Source organism: Staurois parvus, unplaced genomic scaffold (genome assembly GCF_062004578.1).
Source record: "Staurois parvus isolate SC_StPar_1 unplaced genomic scaffold, SC_StPar_1.0 ptg000017l, whole genome shotgun sequence".
NCBI lineage: Eukaryota > Metazoa > Chordata > Amphibia > Anura > Ranidae > Staurois > Staurois parvus.
In genome coordinates this window covers 23,060,286-23,081,153 of record NW_028317813.1, presented here as the reverse complement: position 1 = coordinate 23,081,153, position 20,868 = coordinate 23,060,286, and the positions used below count along the sequence as shown (strand labels likewise).

The 20,868-nt window shown below is 39.9% G+C and overlaps 1 protein-coding gene across 2 annotated transcripts in view; it reads right to left on the bottom strand.

Annotated features, from left to right (window-relative positions):
- Window positions 1-20,868, bottom strand: part of PIP4K2C (phosphatidylinositol-5-phosphate 4-kinase type 2 gamma) — a 142,644-nt gene that overhangs the window by 19,684 nt on the left and 102,092 nt on the right. For both annotated transcript variants that reach the window (XM_089681394.1, XM_089681404.1), the window contains exon 8: window positions 19,688-19,940. In XM_089681394.1, coding sequence (XP_089537520.1) covers window positions 19,688-19,940 — 253 coding nt within the window. The remainder of the gene's footprint in view (window positions 1-19,687; window positions 19,941-20,868) is intronic.

Here is a 20,868-nt window from a genome sequence, read left to right as displayed (position 1 = left end):
ATTATAATCCGAACAGTTACGGCGTATTCGAAGGAACTGACCGGTAGGTATACCTCTAACGAGGGATTGAGGATGATGACTTGATGCCATTAACAGGTTATTTGCTGCAGTGGTTTTACGAAACGTTTTGGTAAGAAGTCGATCGACCCTTACCGAGATTGATAGATCCAAAAAGGAGATCTGATGTAAATCAAAAGTATAGGTAACATTAATGTTCCTATCATTCTGATTAAGCTAAACAAGGAATTGATGAAGGTCCGTGACGCTACCCGTCCATAGCATCAAAACATCATCTATATATATATATATATATATATATATATATATATATATATATATATATATATATATATATATATCTTTGTGATATTTGTACTTTTTTTTACTGCAAATGAAATTATTTTTGTTTATTATTTGGTTTTCAAGACTGCAGTTTGTCCTCATTTGGACCCCCTTTTTGGCCTCTGGGTCCTTTACCCTCTGGTCTTTTTTCTTTATTTTCCCATTTATGATTAGGGTCCCGAGGATACCACATATATATATCTATGCGAGTCAGCACTATTCATAATTGGGTCACTATCTTTATTCGGTAATTTTTGACCCTGAGCTTTGGGAATCCTGGTGTGTTTTATTTTTTTATTTTGGTCTGTCTTTGAACTCTACCTTTAGCGTTTTCTTGCACCAGTTGATACCAACGGCCAATTTTTCATTTATTTAATTTTTTGTTTATTAATTTTTAATTTGCAGTGTCTTCTTTGGATTTATTATTATTACTGGTCACCTCACTTCACCCTTCGTGGGTTTATAATTATTTTTAATTAGCAATAGGATTGTATTTAATTCTTTCAGGGATGTGGCACGCCCGGTGATTGATTTACATATATATATATAAATTTTTATTTTCCTTTTCTCCATGGCCTATGTCGTTGGTGAGGATATTTAGGCTGAGATCCGTTCCACTTTCTCCAGCCATACTAGGGATGCGGCCACCCCTGAATTGGATACAATTAAAAATTTATTCAAGAATCATAAAAAACTCAATATTAAGTATTTAAATTGCAAATGGGACATTTCCTCATTGGAATCCTACATTCAGGGTGGCATCATCCCTAGGGGGCTGCGAGAGAGGGTGATCCCTGCTGAGCATTTACATACTGATAGATTTCTTTCCAAATGGAGAGAAACATGTATTACACACAGGCTCAATATTATGAAACTGATTGTTGAGGAAGAACGGGTCCAGTTGGCTGAGCTTAAAGATGCAATAGAGGAAAGTTCTAAAGCATTGGAACAAAATAAGGATAATGCCAATTTTACTCGATTGAACTATCTCCTTAAAAAGGATATCGATAAGACTCAGCGACATCTTCGCTCTACAAAACAGGTTAAGTTCCAACGTGATCTTGACGATTGGGCCCGTGGTGAAATATTTGATCTTTCTAATACACGTAATCGCATTAGATCCCTACGTCGTTTCCGTTCCTCCTCCTCCAACCCTAATCGAACATATTCATCCGATAGTAATGAGGGTCAATCTAAATCTGTGGCTTTTTTAGACAAAGAGATGGTAGTTGGAAATCGGGGTATTCTCAAAACCACAGAACCAACTACCCAAACGCGGGTGCAGAAGGAGGAAAAGGAAAAGACGTAGAAAACAACAGAAATCAAGGACGCGAGACCAGGAGTCAGAAACGTCGTTAGATATGGTAACTAATCAGCAAATATCTTCTCAATCTGATCTTAAAATTATCAATCTATCCCAGTTTGTTTTGGAAGATAGACATCTTAGTTTACTCCAGAAAGGTCTATCTTTCTCCCCAGTAAATACTATGAACCATTTTGAGGTTTTTAAAGACATTAGTCTCTTTCTAAGGAAAGTTTATCTTTGTTATTTGCATCAGCAGACTCCAACAAAAATTGAGGATATCAATTTAAATCTCTCTATTCAGGGAACCGACACTCAGACTCTCGATACCTTGATATCCCTTTTGGAGGAGAATGTCTATAGTGATTATCTGGAGGGGGATTTGAGTGCACTTCCCCTTAGATCAGCAGACCTTTGCATTAAATCTACTAAAATGCCACCATGTAGGAAAAATAAATGGATTAGCGTCTCTCGATCTGGTACAGTGAGACTTGGCCTTAGTTGATTGGACAGTGAAGGGGGGAGATAACCTCACTAAAGATGAACGTCGTGCATTAAATGAGCTTGGTAATGCCCATGATCTTGTTATCAAGCCGAGTGACAAAAGGGAGGAATGTAGTCTTGATGACTGCCACTAATTATGAACGGGAAATCTGGCGACAACTTCAGGATGAATTTACCTATGTAAGATTGGATACTAACCCTTTTCCGAGATTGATCGATCTTTTGAATAGGAAATTAACCTTTGCATTTGAAGCTGGTCTCATCTCTCATAATGAGTGCAAATACCTTCAGGTTAAAGATTATAACATTCCCACCATTTATATTATACCAAAAGTACATAAAGGGCTGAGTGACCCCCCCCCCCCCCCGGACGACCGATTATCTCAGTGGTAGGTGGCCCGCTTGAACGAACTGGCAAATATCTTGATGCCCTAATTAAAGGAATGATTTTTAGACTCCCATCTTATGTGCAAGACACACGTGACGTACTTTCTAAAATATCCTCTGTAACTGTCCCACCTGGGGGCTCTCCTAGTTGGTATTGATGTGGAATCACTTTAAACATCGATCCCACATAGTTGGGGGAATCAAGGCGGTAACACTTCTTGGATCAATCATATCCACAGATGGGTGCTCAAAATGAATTTTTGATCGATCTCTTGCATTTAGCTTTACATTACAATTACTTTCAATTTCTTGGGGCTTCTCATCACCAGGTACGCGGTACGTCCATGGGTGCCCGCCTATGCATGCCTACATCTTGGCTGGTGGGAGGAGCAGATAGTATATCGTTCTAAATTATATTTGAATCACTCAACACTATGGTTACGATATATTGATGATGTTTTGATGCTATGGACGGGTAGTGTCGCGGACATTCATCAATTCCTTGTTGAGCTTAATCAGAATGATAGGAACATTAATCTTTCCTATACTTTTGATTTACATCAGATGTCCTTTTTGGATCTATCAATCTCGGTAAGGGTCGATCGACTTCTTACGAAAACTTTTCGTAAAACCACTGCAGCAAATAACCTGTTAATGGCATCAAGCCATCATCCTCAATCCCTCATTAGAGGTATACCTACCGGTCAGTTCCTTCGAATACGCCGTAACTGTTCGGATTATAATGACTATAAAGACGAGGCTCAGGAACTTACACCAGATTTTGAGAAAGGGGCTATCCACACATGAATCGCAAAAAATCTCGCCGTAAGGTATCTAAATGTAATCAAGGTGAACTTTTACAAACATCTCCAAAAGTGTCACCTGCTAATCAAGCTCCTCCCTCTACCCGCATAATTACTAGGTTTGGGGCCCAATGGGGTACAGTGCGTACTATACTCAAACATTGGCATATCCTTACCCAGACACCAGAATTGTCCACTATTGTGGGCCCTCGTCCACTTATGGTAGCTAGGAGAGCTGCAAATCTATCAGACCATCTTGTCCATTCAGAATTTACACGTTCTATTTCTAGAACTTGGTTGACCTCTCTTCCCCTGCTCCGTGGCATGTATCCATGCGGCCATTGCTCTGTTTGCAGAGTTGTTGACCGCAGTGACACTTTCCGAGATGCTGGTGGAATTAAATCTTATTACATCAAACATTTTGCGAATTGTGCAACAAGATGTGTAATATACATGTTATCCTGTCCTTGTGACAAGATATATGTAGGTAAGACAAAGCGATCATTTAGAATACGCATAGGGGAACATATCAGCAGTATTTCCAATAATACAGCTCGCACTCCAGTGGCTGAGCATTTTGCTCTAAAACACCAATCCTCTCCGTTTGATTTGCATGCCAAGGTCATTTATGTGCTTAAACTGTCCTCAAGACGAGGAGACTTTGATACTGTCCTCCTTCAGAAAGAAAAAGAATGGATCTTTAAATTAGGATCCATGGTACCCTTTGGCCTCAACAATGAGTTTAGCCTCCAGGCATTTTTGAAGCCTTAACTTTGCTGTCTTTAGTTATTAAAGTGTGTCCAAGCATTCACAACTAACAAATAGGTCCCTTCCTCCAACCCCCCCCCCCCTTTTTTTTTTTTGATCGATCTCTTGCATTTATGTTTTTTGATCGATCTTTTGCATATAATTTTTTTTTTCTCCGGGTGTGCCATATCCCTTGTCTTTTGTTTCCACTTTTTGTTCATACAAACTTTTGTTTTGATTATTTTATTTACCTGTTTCAGCCATTTATATATAAGTCTATCTCTGGTGGATAGACTTATATATAAACTTTGATATAGTTTGATCCTTTGCTTTTCTTTTTGTTTCTTTTAAGTGTTAACTGCATTTATTGGTGAATGTCATTGATCTTTTTTGTTCCCTCTCAGCCATTGTTAAATTTAAAGAACACACCTATTGGCCGTTATAGGGCTTTGTGTTACTATATAAGGACTCTATTAACATGGCTGCCTTTATCTGAAGAAGCCCATGTGACGTAGTGGGCGAAACGCGTCATCACCTCCTGGACACGCTGGCACACGCGCAGCCCTGCGGAATGGCTTAGTCAGACTGCAGGACCTGACATCCATACATTTTCTCTGTGGAGCTACGGCTTTCCTTACAGCATGTACGGCTGCCATCCTTAGCCACTATATTGCACCTCTATATTATTATTATTATTATACAGTATTTATAAAGCACCAACAGTTCACTCAGCGCTGTACATTACAAAGGGGGACAGAACAATACCAATACAATGCAAAACATGAGGGGATTGAGGGCCCTGCTCTTTCGAGCTTACAATCTAGCTATATGCGGTATGTCATATGTGGTATGTCATAAATCATCCATTCCATTATTTAAGGCATTTATATATTATGCATACTACCGGCTCCACCAAACAATTATGCCATCTGCATGATACATGTTTACATGACAATCATTGACTGGCCAAAAGATCCCTGGGATATTGGGCATATTATGCTATATATTGCCATTTTTATAGCCATCATCTAACCACTCTTGATATATTATGGATATGTCTTCTACATAACTCTGCATTACAAGCCTATTATCATGGCACTTTTGGGGCTGGCAACAGGAATCTGACCCAACAATGGCTGATAGCTTTCCCTATATTGGGAGGATCTTCACCTGTTAACACACAGGATTCCACTCCACTGACCTCAGCAACTATCCCCGCATGGGCTACAGGTCGGTTGATGACTACTAGCGGTTACAGGTTTGATACAAGCTTTCCACTTTACTATATCTGCATTTTTTGTGGACTTTTATTGAACTGGGTCTTCACCTGACAACCCCTCGTGCTTCAAGTATCCAAGGCATCTATATATTATGCATATTATGGGCTCCACCAAGCTATTATGCCATCTGTATGATACATGTCTACATGATAATCATTGACTGTCTAAATGACCTTTGGGAAATTGGGCATATTATGTCATATATTGCCATTTCCCTTCCATCATCAAACCACTCTTGCAATATTGAGGAGATGTATTCTACATAATTTTGTACCACAAGCCTAACCGCATATTTTTGATGAGATCTGTAATACTTTCATACTTTACCTGATACCTGAGGAATGACCTTCAGCTCTTTACCCTGATACTAGGGATTATATCAATTATTTTTGATGGTGCATCAAGGATCATGTTTATCTAGATTGATTATTATGCACTTCTCGTGTATGTTTATATGGTTATGTGATTTATACATGAATCCTGTCCTTGGTACTCACCATACCTTCTTGAGCTATCTATATCATCACCTGCTTGTCATCTTCACGGTCTTGTTCAAATTTTGAAACTATACTATTCATCACAGGTCTACTATTTATCACATCTTTATGGGACTTTTTGCATGTCTTGTGTAGTCCAGGTTGATCTTGCCATTCTTTCTCCCTGGGTGGTGGTGAGGTAATTTTTTGTGTAATTGTTTGTATATTTTGGCTTATCATGCCATATATATCTTTGTGATATTTGTACTTTTTTTACTGCAAATTACAGTGGGGATCAAAAGTTTGGGCACCCCAGCTAAAAATTTGTATTAATGTGCATAAAGAAGCCAAGGAAAGATGGAAAAATCTCCAAAAGGCATCAAATTACAGATTAGACATTCTTATAATATGTCAACAAAAGTTAGATTTTATTTCCATCATTTACACTTTCAAAATAACAGAAAGCAAAAAAATGGTGTCTGCAAAAGTTTGGGCACCCTGCAGAGTTAATATCTTGTACTGCCCCCTTTGGCAAGTATCACAGCTTGTAAACGCTTTTTGTAGCCAGCCAAGAGTCTTTCAATTCTTGTTTGAGGTATCTTTGCCCATTCTTCCTTACAAAAGTCTTCCAGTTCTTTGAGATTTCTGGGCTGTCTGTCACGCACTGCTCTTTTAAGGTCTATCCATAGATTTTCAATTATTTTGAGGTCAAGAGATTGTGAAGGCCATGGCAAAACCTTCAGTTTACGCCTCTTGATGTAATCCCCCGTGGATTTCGAGGTGTGTTTAGGATCATTATCCATTTGTGTAAGCCATCCTCCTCTCTTTAACTTCAGCTTTTTCACAGATGGCATCAAGTTACCATCCAAAATTTGCTGAAATGTTATTGAATCCATTTTTCCTTCTACTCGTGAGATGTTCCCTGTGCCACTGGCTGCAACACAACCCAAAGCATGATTGATCCAACCCCATGCTTAACAGTTGGACAGAGGTTCTTTTCATTAAATTCTGTGCCCCTTCTTCTCCAAACGTACCTTTGCTCATTCCGGCCAAAAAGTTCAATTTTAACCTCATCGGTCCACAGAACTTGTTTCCAAAATGCATCAGGCTTGTCTATATGTTCATTTGCAAAGTTCAAACGATGATTTTTGTGGTGAGGACGTAGAAGAGGTTTTCTTCTGATGACTCTTCCATGAAGACCATATTTGTACAAGTATCTCTTTATAGTGGAATAGTGTACCACAACTCCAGTGTCTGCCAGATCATTCTGGAGGGATCCTGCAGTCAAACGTGGGTTTTGAATTGTTTTTCTCACAATCCTGCGAGCTGTTCTGTCTGATATTTTTCTTGGTCTTCCAGATCTTGCTTTAACTTCCACTGTTCCTGATGACTGCCATTTCTTAATTACATTCCGAACAGAGGATATTGACATCTGAAAACGCTTTGCTATCTTCTTATAGCCTTCTCCAGCTTTGTGAGCGTCAACTATTTTCAGTTTTCTAGACAACTGCTTAGAAGAACCCATGGTGCCGATTGTTGGGGCAAGGTCAGATGAGTCTGGGCATTTAAAACCTTTGAGATTGACATCACCTGGTCTGCCCATACGATGATTGAGAACAATCCATGACACTGGCAGGTCTCAGCTTTGCAAAGGGGGCAGTGCATGCTATAAATTCTGCAGGGTGCCCAAACTTTTGCAGACACCATTTTTTTGTTTTGTTATTTTGAAAGTGTAAATGATGGAAATAAAATCTAACTTTTGTTGACATATTATAAGAATGTCTAATCTGTAATGTGATGCCTTTTGGAGATTTTTCCATCTTCCCTTGGCTTCTTTATGCACATTAATACAAATTTTTAGCTGGGGTGCCCAAACTTTCGATCCCCACTGTAAATTATATTTGTTTATTATTTGGTTTTCAAGGCTGCAGTTTGTCCTCATTTGGACCCCCTTTTTGGCCTCTGGGTCCTTTACCCTCTGGTCTTTTTTCTTTATTTTCCCATTTATGATTAGGGTCACGAGGATACCACATATATATATCTATGTGAGTCAGCATTATTCATAATTGGGTCACTATCTTTATTTGGTAATTTCTGACCCTGAGCTTTGGGAATCCTGGTGCGTTTTATTTTTTTTTATTTACTTAGTCTTGTGCCCCTGGTGTGTCTTTTTGGCTCTACAGATTACCTGTCCCAGAGTAGGAAGGTCCTGGACAAAGCCAAACACAATTTCAGGCCCAGAAACTCCTAATTACATCTACAGAAGTTTGGATGCCCACATGGTAGAACTTTGAAAAAGTATGAACAGAGGACCAGGTGGTGGTCTCACAAAACTGGGCAAAATAGGCCAGATGCCGGAATGGCCAGGAAACTCCTACAATCTGGCGGAATGCACACGTAAAAGCACAAGAGGAGATTTTTCCTCGAGAGTGGAAGCTCTAACGATTAGATATCTTTTCCATCTTACCATGGTGGACTCGGAAGCAGGGTTTCACTTGCGAGGTTCTGAGGTCAAGACAAATAGGGAATCTGTCTTACTGACGGAAGCTGTTGCTTTGAGGAAGTAGTATTGCTCTGCCTACATCTGGGCAATGGAGAAATTTCCTTTTGGAGCAGGGCATAAGGATGGTAGTACAATAAGGAGGAAATTATGGCTCACAGAAGTAAAATTATTCCGAAAAAAGATAATCCAGATGAATGAAAAAAATAATAAAAAACAAGATGACAAATATATGGCAAGGCGCACAGTATATAATTCTGTGCTGGGACAGGCACGGTGAATAAATATTGTTAACACAGATCACATAGTGTCTATGAATAGTAATAAAGTATATAAAGAGTCTCTGGGACACGGATTGTAGAATGGCGTAAATAGCGGCAGCTGTCTTACAGAGCAAAGCCAACTCTGTATGCAATGATAGGAAAAAAGAAAACAGGAGGCGCCAATCTAAGTGCAGTGGTAAAGGTTATGTTTAATTTTGTAGGATTAACCGCTTACCGCCCGCCCACAGTACTTTTACTACAGCAGGGCGGACCGGCTGCACAAAATTCCATATATATATATATATATATATATATAAAGTAATTTTGCACTTCCGGGTAGGGGGCGTGCGCAAGGCGCACGACTGTCCTACACACACCGCCGATCGTGGCTGCAGGTGTCAATCACTGGGTACCGGCCGATGATTACTGGCAACCACATTGTTTACAATGGCCTTCTCCCTGTCAGTCTGGGCACACTGAAGGGGCTTGGCTGAGCACAGCCATCACGATCAGTGTGCTTACAGTGAAGCACACACCCCCGCCCCCTAATAAATCACTCCCATCGCACAATTAACACTTTGATTGCCCCCAATTATTAACCCATTCCTCCCCAGTCCCATTTGCACTGATCACTGTATTGGTGTCACTGGGGATCTCAGTGACACCAAGTCAGTTCCCCTCCAGGGTCAGAATGCCTGCCACAGTCCTGCTATAACTCACTGATCGCCGCCATTATTAGCATAAAAGAAAAAATCCAGTATATATACACACAATCATTTGTAAATGCTATAACTTTCACGTAAACCAATTAATTTACACGTATTGGGATTTTTTGCTGGCAAATACATGGAGCAGAATACTGCATTTTGGCCTAAAATTATGACGAAATTAGATTTTTACTGGACATGTTTTATAGCAAAAAGTTAATATTGTTTTTTTCTCAAAATTGTCTGTCCTTTTATTTTTATATTGCAAAAAATAAGAAAAACGCATAAGAAATACCACCAAAAGAAAGCTAAATTCGTGGGGGGGGGGAACTTAAATTTCATTTGGGTGTAGCATTGCATGACCGCATAATTGTCAGTTAAAATAACACAGCACTGTAATGCAAACCACTTCCTGGCATGGGTGCACAAAATCACACACACAAATATACTACAGGGGGGCACGGGTGCGCAAAATCACAAATATACATATGATTCATGCTCCCGTTGTTTTCACACCCCTCCCAGATAGCGTTAGATTGCCCATCAGTACACCAGTAATCACATTTAACCCCTTGATTGCCAGAAACACACTCATACACAATAAACCTCCATTGCTAGTATAGTGTCCGAAAGGATCAATATCTGACCAGATCAGCACTATACCAGCGTTCACATTAGTATAGTGACCCAAAAACGCAGTATTAGCGGGATCAGCCCCGGCACCTGCGTTTAGCCCCTGCACTTAAGCCCCCCCTTCTCCCCCAGCAAGTGCTGAGTCAGGTGGTCACTGTCACTTGATACGTTGCACACAAAACTGCAGTGTTCGCAGAATCAGCACCCGTATTTCCCCCATTCACTGCCCAGCCTGGAATTCAGGTGGAAACAGAAAATTTAACACCTCTTGATTTTTTGGAGCGGTTTTTCACAAAAGATCTGTAGGCATTAATTGTGGATCAACGCAATTCATATGCACAATTTATTGCTGCTAACCCAAACTCAAACCTTGCCAGACCATTTGCATGGAAACCCATTACGGTTTCCAAATTTACATTTTTTTCGGCCGAACCCTCAACAAGGGCATTACAAAAAAAATGAATTGTGGTTATATTGGTCAGATTCATCATATGCCCGTGTTCTCTGCTGCCATGCCATGGCCATGGCCAGGCATAGATATGACTGTATAATGCGTTTTATGTATTTCAACAACAATACACTCTTTCTTCCTCGGGGTTACCCTGAATTTGACTGGCTCCACAAAATTTGACCCCTCGTAAATCACCTTAATCAAAAATTTGCAAATGTCTATACTCCCCAGCAACAAATCTGCACTGATGAGTCCCTCATTAATTTTTCTGGCCGCCTTGCATTCAAACAATTTCTCCCCAGCAAGCGTGCCAGATATGGGGTCAAGATGTAGAAGACCTGTGAGAGGGCAACAGGCTATACATATAAGTTTCGGATTTAAGAGGGAAAAAGTCAAGTGGAGCCCCCCAGATGCCCAGACTACATGGGAAGTAGTGGCAAGGTAGTTTGGAACTTGGTGTCATCCTTTTTCCATATGGGGTACCACTTATACGTGGACTATTTTTATTCAAGTGTGCCACTATTTAGACATTTGTACAATTTGGGAATTGGCGCATGTGGCACCGTGTGACCTAATGTGTGCCCACCATTAGAAGTGGGTGGATGCAGGGCAGTATATTCTAATGGTGGGCATACCACACACTTTACAGCTTTCATGCAAAAGCAATCCTAGTGGCTAATTATCTGCAGGATTGCTTTTACAAGCAGAGTGAACCAATGACCACCCCCCCCTCCCCCCGCTGCCTTCCACGGCCTTCTCGAGTAGCCCCGTCCCATCGGGGGGAACCTGAGACTGAGGCCAGTGTTTCTGCCAGATGACCAGAGAGCAGATTGGAATGGTGTCAATCTTTATAGTCTAACAAATCGGAAACTACGAGCATTTCATCACTTCAGTTTCGCAGGATATAAACAGCGCCATTTGTAAATTGGGTAAGCATCTGATCACACCGATCACGGTGAGATTAGATAACGTAAGGGCAGAGGAGATATCTAGAGTCTGATAGGCCCCAGATTTCTCAAAAAAGAATATATGACAACGACCATTGAAGTTATAGGGGATATTTGCATTCCCTGTGATAGCATTAAAAGTGATGAAAAAAAAAAACCGTGCACACCTGCGTTGACCCTGTGTCAGTATGTAAACAGCAGTTGCACTATGCATGCGATAACACCAGATCAAGGGTAGTAATTCTAGCACTAGACCGCCTCTGTAAATCTAAAATGGTAGCGTATAGAGGCTTTTAAAGCATTGCCTATGGATATAAAAAATGTATGCAGTTTGTCGCCATTGCACGGGGCATGCAGTTTTAAAGCATGTCATGTTTGGTCTCCATTTACTCGGCATGTTATCTTTTATATTTTACCAATAATTGGCCAATATATTGTGTTTTTGTGCATTAAAAGTAAAAAAAAAAAAAAAAAGTGTAATTTTTGCAAAAGATTTGCGTTTGAAAAATCGCTGCGCGAGTACTATGACATATAAAATTACAGCACCCACTATTTTATTCACTAGGGTGTCCTCTTTAAAAAAAATATGTTTGGGGGTTTAAAGTAATTTCCTAGCAAAAAATACAGATTTTTTTCATGGGAACAAAAAGTGTCAGAAAAGGCTTGGTCTTCAGAGTGACGTGTTGCATAAACTTCTAATGGTGGGCATAAAATGCCTCCACCCCCAAAAACAACCTGTTTTTGGAAAGTAGACACCCCAAACTATTTGCAGAGAGGCATGTTGATTAAATAGAATTTATTTTTTACCACAAGTTGTTGGAAAATTACAAAAAATTTCTCTCTTTTTTTTTTTAAACACAAAATTGTCTCTTAAATGATTTATTGCTCACACATGCCATGGGTATATGTGGAATTACTCCCCAAAATACTTCTCCCGAGTATGGGGGTACCACATGAGAGACTTTTTGGCAGTCTAGCCAAGTACAAGACTCCAAAATCCAATAAGCACCTTCAGGCTTTTAAAGGGCTTTATTTCCTCATTACACTTCCTCACTACCTATCACCGTTTCGGAGGGCTGAAATGCCATGATAGCACCAAACCCCCCCAAATGACCCCTTTTTGGAAAGTAGACACCCCAAGAAATTTGATAAGAAGCATGGTGAGTATTTTGCAGATCTTGTTTGTTGCCACAAGTTTTTGGAAAATGAAGAAAACAAAAACATTTTTTCTTTTTCTATATATTACAAAACCTTGTGAGAAAAAATTAGAGCTGCAAAATACCATGCCTCTTTTTAAATTCCTTGAGGTGTCTGCTTTCCAAAAAGGCACAATTTGGGGGGGTTTGGTGCTATCCTGGTATTTCAGGGCCTCCGAAACTGTGATAGGCAGTTAGGAAGTGAACTGAGGAAGTTACGCACCTTCAGGCTTTCAAAGTGGTCATTGGATTTCAGGCCCCTGCATGTGGCTAGGTTCCCAAAAAGTCTCACACATGATATCACCATACTTGATAGAAGAAGCAGAATGAATTTTGGGGTGTAATTCCACATATACCCATGGCTTGTGAAAAATCTATAAATATATAATTTAAATGACAAGTTTGTGGGGTAAAAAAAAAAAAAATAAAACTAAAAAAAACACGTTTTTGGCCATTTTCCAAAAACTTGTGGAAAAAAAATCCAAAATCTTCCATGGACTCAATGTGCCTCTCAGCAGATAGCTTAGGGTGTGTACTTTCCGAAAAGGGGTCATTTGGGAGTGTTTGTACTGTCCTGGTATTTTAGCACCTCAAGAAATGTGGTGGGCAGTCAGAAAGTAAAAGCGGAGTAAATTTCATTATCTATACCATAGTTTCTAGACCCTATAACTTTCACACAAAGCAATCAATATACACTTATTGGGATTTTTTTTTATCCAAAAACGTAGCAGAATAAATTTTGGTCTAAATTTATGGCGAAATGAGTTTTTTGGATATTTATAACAGAAATGAGAAAATATCGTTTTTGTTTTTTATTTTTTGTTTATAGCCAAAAATAAAGCGCACAGGTGATCAAATACCACCAAAAGAAAGCTCTATTTGTGTAAAAGAAAAAAAAAATGCGTAAATTGCAGTATCTATACCATAGTTTGTAGACGCTATAACTTTCACACAAAGCAATCAATACAGTGAGGAACAGAAGTATTTTAACACCCTGCGATTTTGCAAGTTGTCCCACTTAGAAATCATGGAGGGGTCTGAAATTCACATTGTACAGTGGGGCAAAAAAGTATTTAGTCAGCCACCAATTGTGCAAGTTCTCCCACTTAAAAAGATGAGAGAGGCCTGTAATTGGCATCATAGGTAGACCTCAACTATGAGAGACAAAATGAGAAAAAAAATCCAGACAATCACATTGGCTGATTTGGAAAGAATTTATTTGCAAATTATGGTGGAAAATAAGTATTTGGTCACCTACAAACAAGCAAGATTTCTGGCTCTCACAGACCTGTACCTTCTTCTTTAAGAGGCTCCTCTGTCCTGCACTCATTACCTGTATCAATGGCACCTGTTTGAACTTGTTATCAGTATAAAAGACACCTGTCCACAACCTCAAACAGTCACACTCCAAACTCCACTATGGTGAAGACCAAAGAGCTGTCGAAGGACACCAGAAACAAAAAATTGTAGACCTGCACCAGGCTGGGAAGACTGAATCTGCAATAGGCAAGCAGCTTGGTGTGAACAAATCAACTGTGGGAGCAATAATTAGAAAATGGAAGACTTACAAGACCACTGATAATCTCCCTCGATCTGGGGCTCCACGCAAGATCTCACCCCGTGGGGTCAAAATGATCACAAGAACGGTAAGCAAAAATCCCAGGACCACCAGGGGGGACCTAGTGAATGACCTGCAGAGAGCTGGGACCAACGTAACAAAGGCTACCATCAGTAACACACTACGCCGCCAGGGACTCAGATCCTGCAGTACCAGACGTGTCCCCCTGCTTAAGCCAGTACATGTCCGGGCCCATCTGAAGTTTGCTAGAGTGCATTTGGATGATCCAGAAGAGGATTGGGAGAATGTCATATGGTCAGATGAAACCAAAATAGAACTGTTTGGTAGAAACACAACTCGTCGTGTTTGGAGGAGAGAGAATGCCGAGTTGCATCCAAAGAACACCATATCTACTGTGAAGCATGGGGGTGGCAACATCATGCTTTGGGGCTGTTTCTCCGCAAAGGGGCCAGGACGACTGATCCATGTACAGGACAGAATGAATGGGGCCATGTATCGTGAGATTTTGAGTGCAAACCTCCTTCCATCAGCAAGGGCATTGAAGATGAAATGTGGCTGGGTCTTCCAACATGACAATGATCCCAAACATACCGCCCGGGCAACGAAGGAGTGGCTTCGTAAGAAGCAATTCAAGGTCCTGGAGTGGCCTAGCCAGTCTCCAGATCTCAACCCCATAGAAAACCTTTGGAGGGAGTTGAAAGTCCGTGTTGCCCAGCTACAGCCCCAAAACATCAGTGCTCTAGAGGAGATCTGCATGGAGGAATGGCCCAACATACCAGCAACAGTGTGTGCCAACCTTGTGAAGACTTACATGAAAAGTTTGACCTCTGTCATTGCCAACAAAGGATATATAACAAAGTATTGAGATGAACTTTTGATATTGACCAAATACTTATTTTCCACCATAATTTGCAAATAAATTCTTTCCAAATCAGCCAATGTGATTGTCTGGATTTTTTTTCTCATTTTGTCTCTCATAGTTGAGGTCTACCTATGATGCCAATTACAGGCCTCTCTCATCTTTTTAAGTGGGAGAACTTGCACAATTGGTGGCTGACTAAATACTTTTTTGCCCCAATGTAGGTGCATTCCCACTTTGAGAGGCAGAATTAAAAAAAAAATTCAGGAAATCACATTGTATGATTTTTAAAGAATTTATTTGTCTTGCACTGCTGAACATAAGTATTTGAACACCTAAGAAACAGCAAGAATTCTGGTTCTCAAACACCTGTTAATGTGCCTTTAAAAAGTCCACCTCTACTCCACACATTAATCTTAGTAGCACCTGTCTGAGCTCTTTAAAGACACCTGTTCACCCCACAGTGTTAACAAATATTAACACTGATTTTCTCAGGTGTTCAAATACTTATGTTCAGCAGTGCAAGACAAATAAATTCTTTAAAAATCATACAATGTGATTTCCTGAATTTTTTTTTTTTTAATTCTGCCTCAAAGTGGGAATGCACCTACAATGTGAATTTCAGACCCCTCCATGATTTCTAAGTGGGAAAACTTGTAAAATCGCAGGGTGTTCAAATACTTCTGTTCCTCACTGTATACACTTATTGGGATTTTTTGTTTTACCAAAAACATGTAGCAGAATAAATTTTGGCCTAAATTTATGACTAACTTTGAGTTTACTATATATTTTTTTTTATAGCCGAAATTAAAAAATTGTTTTTCTTCAAAATTTTCGGTCTTTGTTTATAGTGCGAAAAATAAAAAGCTCACAGGTGATCAAACACCACCGAAAGAGAGCTCTATTTGTGTGAAAAAAAGGACGTAATTTTGTTTTGGTACAATATTGCATGACCGCGTAATTATCAGTTGAAATAGTGCAGCGCCGAAAAGCAAAAAAGAGGCCGGTCATTAAGGGGGGGTAAATCCTCTGGATGGCAAGTGGTTAAAAACACTCACAAGAACAATAAACAAGCTCATCTGTGTATGGTGATATGGCTGCTCCTATCCATCCTGCAGGTTCCGCTGGTCATGCCATAGATGTTGGCTGGATGGTATGAAGCTGTTGGTGCAGTGGGGGAAATCTTCCTGATGTATGGGAGTATGGTGGACCCGGTCCGTCGGTGTCTAACAAATGTTAGAGTCCGCACTAACCAGCGTGGAACGCACCGGCGGTAGTGACGTCATCAGAAGAGGGTCAGATGTGAAGAATGCCAGGAACACAGAGAAACAGGCTATGCGTTCAGAACCTCTAGCTCCTTCTACAGGGCTCAGAGAGCCTAGCCTGTTTCTATAGAATTAGCCTGAACTGAAACCTGGGAATTATGATGGCATTTGAAGCTAGAAATACAGGTAGTTTGTTGAATCTGGAGAGTAGAATGTCTAAATTCAGAGTCCCCCATGTCAGAAATATCAGGTTGAAGATGTTTGGGTGAAGGGATCATTTCCCTTGATCCAGGAGGTGGTGGCTGAGGTAGTCTGCTTTCTAATTGCTAAACTAGCAATACTTACTGTGTGTGTGTGAGACACACAGTGCTCAACAATCAGGAATGTCTGTGCAATTGGTCAAAAACCATTATAGCAGTACAATATCTGCTGACAATGCAAAGCCAGCCATATGTGATTATCGGAAAAAACTCAAATAGAAGTGACTGTAAACAATCACTCCTATAAATGGTGGTTGCGGACATGGCACACACTGATCTCCAATCCCAGAGGATGCCATTTTTGAGGTAACACGTTGGGCAGAGTCTGCATGTGATGTCATGACATATCGGCGTGCTGGCTGACACCGCTTGATTTTAATGATCCAAATGTAAGTGCAATACTTTTTTTAAATAAAAAGTTTGATTGTACTGCACTATGAGGCTTCTCCCTGCATTACACATACAATCGTGGTAAGCGACATTTGAAACAGACTGATACTTGGTTTGCCCACACACTCCATAGATGAGGTAAATTAACCATCTGAGGGTCAGACAGTGAGAGTGCCGACCTGGAGTTCAGATTCAAGCACTTTTGAACTTTAAGTCAAGATGACTTCTATTTGGTAAGAAGTGTCTCTTTTCTAAGGAGCATTTCTGAGCACAGGAGCACTTTTTGTGAGAAAGTTTACAAGCATGGAGAACTTTGTCACTTTTTTTTTGGACTATTTATGTATATGAACTTTGTGATTTGGATTCCTTCTTCGCTGGGATTTATAGAACATAGGAATTATGTTGGATTTATTTGATTTGTCATTGGTATTAGTGGGGGGGGGAATAGTGCCCCATGATTGATGTCATTGGAAAAAATATCGCCCCATCATTGGTGTCAGTGGGAGCTTTAGTGCCTCACTGTGTCAAAAGGAGGAGTAGTGACCCATCTCTGGTGTTTGTGAGAGAAATCGTATAAGTGAGTGGAACTAAGCCCCATTGTTTGTGTAGCTTTAAGAAATATTATTACAGGTACTTCTATAGCGCTCTCAACGTACGCAGTGTTTTACACACATATTTTACATTCACATCAATCCCTAACCCTCAAGGGGCTTACAATCTAACATACCTAACTTACATTCATACATACACATACTAGGGCCAATTTAGACAGGAGCCAATTCACCTACCAGCATGTCTTTGGAGTGTAGGAGGAATCCAGAGTACCCAGAGAAAACCCACGCAGGCACAGGGAGAACATCAAACTCCAGGTAGGTGGTGCCGTGGTTGGGATTCGAACCAACGACCCTAGTGCTAACCATTTATCCACTGTGCTGTCAAATAGGGTCTCATATCAGATTAGTAGTGACCCAAGGGTCGGATAAAGACAAGCAAAGGGCTGCAACCAGCCTGCAGGCCCTAGTCTGTAGACCACTTTCTTAGGACAATAGCAAAAGTGAGGACTCAGAGTGGGGTAGGGTTACAGGGAAGAAAACCAGATACTGAAAGCTTTGTTAGTGTGCAATAGTCTGAAGGCACAAGCCTTTAACCCAGGGTCTATGAATACTTTGCCTCTGTAGGAATAAGACACTTTGTTTCTAGCATTCAATTGAGAAATGAATAGACTTTCCTGAAAAAAAACAACATACACTGTTAAAATTTAGTTTGAGGAAAAAAATATCCTGGTCCATCAAATTTTCTCATCACTGCAGTTGAAAATATATGTTCATTTGACTACAGCAACAATTAGAAAATAAAAACAAAATGTTCTTAAAATAAAATATATATCAAAAGAAATTCTACTAGTGTATGGCCAGCTTTACACTTGAAACTGGAGATGGAGGGACCACAGGCAAAAGTTCTAGTTGAACAGAAGGAATCTTAATTGAGTTAGGGTCTCAAGAAATGGCAGACGACCATGGACACAACTGCAGGTTTCATGGTGGGGCGAGCCAGGCCAAAAAAAAAAAAAAAAAAAAAAAAAAAAGGGGCCTTAAAGAGTGCTTTCACCTTCTGTTCACAGGGTCCACCACAAGGACCACCCAGGCTAATCTACACATCTTCTCCAGACAGATTCCAGGTACAATACCCCCAAACCTTAGCTGGGGGGTTAACCAATGCGGAAGCCGCATTGGATAAGGAGCAGCCAGGAATGCTAAAAGAAGAATTTTATATATAGGGAAAAAACAATTCCACAGAAAAGCAGAAAGGCAAGCTTCTCTTTGTAGACATTAGCAAAAGTACTGTGACTAACTGGGAGAGAGAGGTGTTATATAGAAAATGTCCAATCACAAGGTAGATGCATATAGCATATGGTTGAAGTTCACAGATCTTCCCATATACAGCTATCATCTGCCAGTGGAGCCTGGTGAGGTTTCTTGGTGCCTATAAACAAAAGGATTCTAAATATTATGCCCTCTTCCTCTGGACAGCAGGCACCTGCAGGTGCCCACACATTTTAGATCCTTAGCACAGTATCCTGAAACCTCACCTCAGGGCTACTATTTATCTACAACCCTTCCCACTATCTGTGTCTTCATGCTGGTTGGCAAGCTCACCTACCATATACTGTTCACCAGAAAGAAGAGCAAAAGCAAGCAAAAAAGGATAGGGGATTGATATACAGCAATCCTTAAAGCTCTAGTTTGCAAAGTCCTTCACAGAACACCCCAGATTTCAGGCTATTGGAGAGCTCTGCAAAGAAAATAAAATGGTTAAAGGAACCAGAACTTGCACAATAACAAATGTCCTACAAGCGATAAGGAAAACATAACTCCATCTTCTAACTGGATAGAAGGCCAATTATAATATGCAATGTTGCATCATCAGCTAGAAAAAAAACAAAAAACACAAAAACAACACACAAACCTATTTTTTTTGTCCACACCATGAGCACAAATATATATACTAAAACACCCTATTTGTTCTTTTTAAGCATTCTGCTTTTTCACCCTAAGAGTTTTTCTTCAATTAATGATCATGTGAAAACACAGTAATACCACTTCCTTACCATAAAGTTGCCAGGAGAAGCATAGGATGTAAGACCATTTTATTTTTAAATACTACTAAGGGATTAAGCAGGTGTCAAGTCCAGTTCATCACTTCCTATGGCATTCTATCTTAATGAGGGTGATATAATATCGCATGAAAACAAACATTATGACTGTGTATGTCAATTAAAAAGAAAACACACTTACTATCAGAGCTTTTGACTGCATATACATCAATGTAAGGGTCAAATTCTCCAGGGCCCAGAGGTTTATGGGAGTTCAGGTATCCTGCAATTCCTTCTGGGGAAGTCCCATAAGAACCAACAGCGACATACTGTCCTGGACCCTCACTTTCAGCATCCTCTTCTTCCATCTCCTCTTCCTCCTCTTGCTCTGCTCTAGAGACATCATGAATTCCCAGCAGCAGGCTATAGTCCATGATTTTTAATTGCACTAGAAACTAAGCACATAGTTATCAAATCATCACATTTCCATAAGACAACTGGACTTTCACCTAAATTTAAAACAAAACCGCTTTTTCTGTTGTGGGTGTGAACAATCCCTCACCAGTATTTACTGCCATTTTCCACCACCCAAGTACAGCCCTGTTGAGCTGAGCGGTTGTCATTAAAGGCCTTCCTAGGTTCTACCTGTATGCCTTAAAAAAAAAAAAGGAATAAAAATGTCCAATTCTCCAAAATTATTTAGGTCAGCGATTTGACCATGCTGGGAATGAGATCTGTCCACCGAGGTCTAGGGCAATAAAGAGATTGGAGGTACAATGGAACTGTGCTAAACCCAATGCAAATGGTAAAATTAGCTTAACCAAAGCATTGTCTACACAAAATTTAATCTTACTAATGCAAAATGCCAGTTTAAATTGTATTGCACGACTTAACAAGATTCGGCATTACTTACATGAATAACATGGAAAAAAAAAAAAAAGGAATTTTGACTTACTAGTAAATTCCATATAGTGAAGTATAGTACAGGGCACAGGCAAAGTATTCACAGACCCTGGTTACAGACTCATATAGTGGATATTAAATAAATAAAAAAAAAAGCTACACACCCGTTAAAATGTCAGGTTTCTGTGATGTAAAAAAATGACAAAGATAAATAATTTCAGAACTTTTTCCATCTTTAATGTAACCTATAAACTGTACAACTCGAACAAACTGAAATCTTTTAGGTGGAGGGAAGTAAAAATAAAAAACTAAAATATTGTTGCATAAGTATGCTCACCCTTAAACTAATACTTTGTCGGAGCACCTTTTAATTTTATTACAGCACTCAGACTTTTTGGGTATGAGTCTATCAGCATGGCACATCTTGACTTGACAATATCTGCCCACTCTTCCTTGCAAAAACACTCCAAATCTGTCAGA